Source organism: Pterocles gutturalis, unplaced genomic scaffold (genome assembly GCF_000699245.1).
Source record: "Pterocles gutturalis isolate BGI_N339 unplaced genomic scaffold, ASM69924v1 scaffold40355, whole genome shotgun sequence".
Lineage (NCBI taxonomy): Eukaryota > Metazoa > Chordata > Aves > Pterocliformes > Pteroclidae > Pterocles > Pterocles gutturalis.
In genome coordinates, this window is record NW_010147359.1 from 18,709 (window position 1) to 24,312 (window position 5,604).

At 43.3% G+C, this 5,604-nt stretch overlaps 1 protein-coding gene across 2 annotated transcripts in view; it reads right to left on the reverse strand.

The window, feature by feature from the left end:
* Positions 1-5,286, reverse strand: part of WISP1 (WNT1 inducible signaling pathway protein 1) — a 6,861-nt gene extending 1,575 nt beyond the window's left edge. Inside the window, exons 1-2 of one of the 2 annotated variants that reach the window (XM_010086023.1) lie at positions 5,023-5,286; positions 1,179-1,436 (exon numbers count right to left, since the gene is read on the reverse strand). In XM_010086023.1, coding sequence (XP_010084325.1) covers positions 1,179-1,436; positions 5,023-5,137 — 373 coding nt within the window. In that variant the 5' untranslated portion in view covers positions 5,138-5,286. Of the gene's footprint in view, positions 1-1,178; positions 1,437-4,999 lie in introns of both variants that reach the window. The other variant, XM_010086022.1, reaches the window with a different exon arrangement.
* Between the last annotated feature and the right edge of the window lie 318 nt (positions 5,287-5,604).

Consider the following 5,604-nt stretch of genomic DNA (forward strand, 5'->3'; position numbering starts at 1 on the left):
AGCCACTTGAAGAAAGGGTGGGACCTGTTTTGAAAGCAGCCGACACCCCCGGGTCAGGTTCCTTCACAGCCTCGGCCAAAGTCCCCACGTGCTTGCAGCTCACAGTACAGCCCACAGGCAGAACTCTGAGAGAAACTCTGCTGCACTGAGCTTGCTCACTATTATATTTACTATTATATTAATTATTATTTTAAATGTAATAAATGCTAGTCTCACTTCTGTAAGACTTCTACTTAGAAAAAATAGAAGGCAAGGAAAGCTGTGTTATGCCTGCTTAGGGACTGAGGCCATGCAGGCATAAGGCCAATTGCAGTACTAGATGTTTTGAATTTGGACCTACCTCGCAGTTCAAAGCTACCAAGGACAGAAGTGAGGGTTATACTCTGGTGGTTTTAACCCACAAAATGGAGACTGAGACTTTGTTTTGTGCAACAAAAATACAGAGCAAGGATTGGGAAAAAAATCCTTACCGTCTAGGAAATAAAATCCTGGTTTACAACAAGCATCCTATGTCTACTTGAGCTCTACTTTTGTGAGGTGATAGTCTATAAAATAGGGCTAATGTGGCTAATGTCTCTACATTGCATCCCAGGTGGTTATGAAGATAAACTTATATAATACATAAAATAGGTACTTCAATAATATCATCAGTCCAGAATTTCCAAAAAGCTATGCTAAGATAAAGACAATTTAGCTCAAGTGGCAGTGAAACTTCCACCACAATAACTGTTTTCAAAGTCTTATCTAAGTTCGGCACTACTAAGATACAGAGCCTCTAAAGTCATACTACTAAAGCAATATAACCCAGGCAGAAAGCTTCAGTCCCAAATTAAATTGAGCCCATTCTGTTTTTAAGAGGGTCCAGACTAAAAAAAAATAAAAAATGGTGAAGTAAAAAGGACTTGTGACATCTTCGAGTGCCAGCAGATGTGTCCCTCAAAGGGGGCTTTGTCACACAAACAGGTTTGATGAATCTCATATTGCTTCTAAGGAGTTCAAGCACACCACTGGTGTTAGCATGTCCTGTCCTTCACTACGTGCTGTATAGGACTCTCTGTGCCGTGTTCACACAAAGGCTAGACTCCTGCCAGGTCTGGCAGTGCAGTCTGATGCTTTGGTTGAAGAGACTGACATCAATTCTCCAATGATGGAGAGGTCCACCTCACTCCCCCCCGTACCTGCAGAGGCGATGTGGCGTGGAGAGGTCTTCCTGATTTTCTTGGAGTTATCACAAATCCACTGCTCACAGCACTTCCCTGCCATCTTAATCAGCTTTGGATTTGGGCACCAGACAAGGGGAGGGCGTGAGTTTGTGCACATGGGAATACAGCCCACAGCCCCATTAATGCACGTGCAGTTGTATTTGCAGTTGGGCTGAAATGTGTCCCCATTGTTGTACCTGACTCCATTGAGGACACATCCTACACCGACAATCTCTGAAAGGAAAGAAAAAGAGAGAAAGACACACAAAGCACCATTAAAATAATGCTGGCAACAAACAGCGCTGATGTGTTTTTTTACCAAGCTGCTCCCTGGGATAATGGAGTCTAAGCGGAGACACGGCTGTGCTGCGGGGTGATGTATTTGATGTGATGCTGAGCCAAATGTGGTCACGCCATCTAGGAAACTGTTTTCATTCTGAATCACAGCAAAAAAAATAAAAAATTACTCTTTTAATGCTTCATGGGAAAAATAAGTTAGAAAATAAAACAAGTTCTATCTACAAACGCTCACTTAAAAAAATAATTTAATGGCATGCTGACAAAAGTCATTTACAGTAGGAGCAATCAAAGTAATTAAAACAGATATTGAGTGAAAATTGAGGTTTTCAGGGACATATGAGAGGACTAAATGGAGTTGCAAATATGATACACCTGTACCCATCTGAAGCAGGAGTACAGCCAAGATAGTAAAGGGTCACCTAAAATGGCACTGGATTCCTCTATTTAGGCAACCAGATTCCACTCAGTTTATCACAGAATCATAGAATGGTTATCAGAGAACAGTTGTCTTGGAAAATGAAGTCACACATTATAAAGTCATGAAAAATAGTATTTGATGTATATTTTAAAATAAAATCACAAAAAAAAGCAAGCTTTTTGATTGCCCATGAACAGGAATCACATTGATTCAGGAAATAAGACATGAGCTGTACAAAACAGCAATTTTTTTTTTTTTGTTTCAAAGTTACGGACAGTTATTTGGAACTAGTGGCAGAAATCTTCTAATGGAAAATTCAAACTTCAGTTTCTTGTTTGGTCACAGGGAGGCAGTGTGCATGCACCAATCAGGTTCCCTAAGCTTTAAATCTGTTTGGAAATGGAGCTGCAGTGCAGCTTCTTCAGTGCCAACACAAATTGAAGTGCTGGATTAAAATTCTGTGGAGGTTTCCTATTTTTAGAATGGGCTGAGTGAAAACATCAAAAGCAAATCCCTTCTGTACAATGATGAGACTTGGAATTTGAAGCACAGATCCAGATCTCCAGGTTGTGGTCAGCTCTGATTTTGATAATGCTTCAGCCTTTGTATTGAAGAGACATCACCCAGTGCTGGAGCCAGAGCTGAGATTCAGTTAAGCTTCTAAGTGTGCACACAGATTATGGCAGTTTAAGAAAAAGCTTTATCTGCATCCAAGGCAGGCGATTCAGGAGCACTTCGCAGTTCCTTGCCCCACGTGCACAGTGCCTGCCTCCCTACCTGGACATGTGCTCAGCACCCTTCTGTCCCTGCTTCAGTGAGGAGAAAAGTCAACAACAAAAGGGGAGCTGTAGTGACTCCCAGCAAGCTCCTGTCTGATGTCTGGGTGACAGATCCTGGGACACACTTCAGCATGCCAGTCCAGATACATCCTGAATTTCCCATAGTTTCACCCCCTTCCCTTTCCCAAACCAGTTCCTAGCTCTTTCCAGACCTTCATTTTCCACAAATTCTATTGTTTCTGTAGTCCTGCATGCCCTGGATTCTCTTAGACACATCTTTTGGCATCCAGCTGCAAAGCAAATTCCTCACAGCAGTTAGTCCCCAACAGCCAGCACAGGAGTCTCACTCTTGCCTTCACCCACCCTGAAGTCAGGACAATATCTGGTGTACTCAGAGCGAGGGGATGCAGCCTGTATATGACCCAGAGAAAAGAAAGAACCTGTCAGCAGATCCCGACATGCGCATCTACCTGGATGCTGCAAGCAAGGGGATGACCACAGCTTTCTGTGGCAGTCAGAAACAAACCACTTCACTTCCTAACCATGGGAAGACCTACTTCTCACGTCCTTCAACTGTGCATGCCGCAATGCCCCTCAACACATAGCCATAAATGTCAGATAATGGGGGGTGTAATGTTATGGCAGTAGGCATGTGAAAGTGCATTGGATTGGAAATCCTTCCAGACCTCACTGGGGAAGCTGGGGATCAATCTTTCTACATCACAGTGCTGTTGCCACAGGCGTACTGAATGCCTGTGATGCATGAGTGGACTGAAAAAAAAAAAAATTCTGCTAAGAAAGCAAGCAAATAAATAAACATGAAGCAACACAGCCTTTAAAGAGGCCTAGGAAGGCTGAGGTAGCTTTGAGACAACATCTATAATGTTTTCTTGTCCCAATGCAAGGCCAACTGTAACAATGTCATTCTTGGCAGATGTTTGTCTCGCCTGTTCTTACAGACCTCCCATGAATGCTACACACACACTCCAGACAATACATTTGAATGATCTCATATCCTCTTTTCTTAACCTTTGATTTTTTTCTAATCTTAAAAATTACTGTCTAAGCTTACAGCTCCTTGCACATACATTCACTTGTTATTTTGCCCATACCCTACAAAAATCTGATGAGACTGCACTTTCTGCATGCGTATTTTTGTGGCTGAGCTAATGCAAAGCCAAGGTCATTTCTTACTACACTTCCCATCCTTCTTCTGCTGAGGAACAGCAACCCCTGGCTTCATTTCTGTGAGAAACTTCCAGCTATCCCGAACCTCTGATTTTCTAAGTTTATTGAAGTTCACTGCAATCTTTTCTCTTTCTTGTGAATCAGTTATTCTACCTATTCGTCTCACAATCAGCTCTCCTCCAGGTTTCCTTCCTTACATTTTCTATTGGTACCTCACTCATGCTTTTATTCCACCCTAGAAGACCCTTCCTCTAAATGGCTTTTTCCTGTTTGTGAACCTAAAGCCATAATCAATATATTTTAATTAGCTAACTGTGTGGTTGTATTCATGAATCTTTCCCTTTCAATCATTTCCAGAGTAATGTTTTTTTAATCATTTATTACATTTATGAGCGGATCAGATTTCCTCCATGTTCTGGATCTCAGAACAAGTGAATATATCCTTGACAGGCAAAACACTACCTCATTTCTTTTTTCTCTCCTTGAATAAAAACATCCCAGTCACACAAATGATCCCACCAAGAGTTTGTTATGACAAGCAGGAAGAAATCCTTCTGCTTCAGGGCAGCTAATGTGACTGAAACTGTTGTAAGATTAAGGCTCAGACCTCAATTTGTCACCATGAAACTTTCCTAGAATATGATTCATCCCTGACCCTCTGACAGGATACCACGTGCTGTCCTTCCTAGGGATCCACTACTGGGAATAAGCCAAAAGCGTCTCCTTAATGTCATGATTTTCAGGTAGACATCCATATTGCTTGTCTTTAAAGCCAGCTGCATACCTATCCTTCCTTCATCCCCAACCCATCACAGCACCTCCTCCTGTTATGGGGAATACAGAATCATCTACTTGCAAATCTGAGGACCTTCAAATGCTGGTTGCTCCTTGCTCTTGGCTGCAGACAACTCAAAGAGCAAGAATTCAGGTGTCATTTCACATCCAGCCAACTGCCCTGAGAATGAAGACAGCTATAAGGAAATGGAAGATGATGAATGGAAGAGTTGATGAGCATACAGTCAGGTATCTAATGAGATAAATCTCAGCAGTTTCTCAGACCAAGGGGAGCTGCCAGTGTATATCTAAGTCAAAAATATATGTACATCACTTACGTGCACATACTCCTATTTCGTACCTAGGTCTGTCTCCACTGTAGTCACAGTACAAGCCCCTGTGGAAGTCACACGTGTCGGCCTCGGTGCAACTTTCTCCGCGCTGCTTGGCACACATCTTGCAGCAGTCGCAGCCATCTGTGACCAGGCTGACGCCTACCGAGCACCGAGGTGGGGACTTTGGACACTCGCACGGCCACTTGCAGTACTGAGTCCGTGTGTAGGTCTCTGTCGTGGCAGGGACGGTGAGGGTCATGGTGGTGGATGTCTGGGCAGTGGCCTACAAACAAAGAAAAACAGCTTGGAGCGCGTTCCAGAGAAAAGGGAGCTGAGAACCCTGTGGTGATTAGTCCTCAGTAAAAATCGCCTCAGGTATAAAGAGACTATAGTGAAACCAAATTGTAAATTCAATGAGCTACAGAAAGGGAGCAGTCGCTGCTCTCTTGTAAACCCTTTCAGATACCAGCCAAGGACAAATGGTCTGCAGCTTGGACTAGCACCCAAGCCACATAGCCCCAGCCTGCTGGTACTCGGCTGTTTCCAGACCTCTTTTCTCTAAGCAGACATCTCTCCCCATGCAGGAACACAGGCGCCCATGTCAAGAC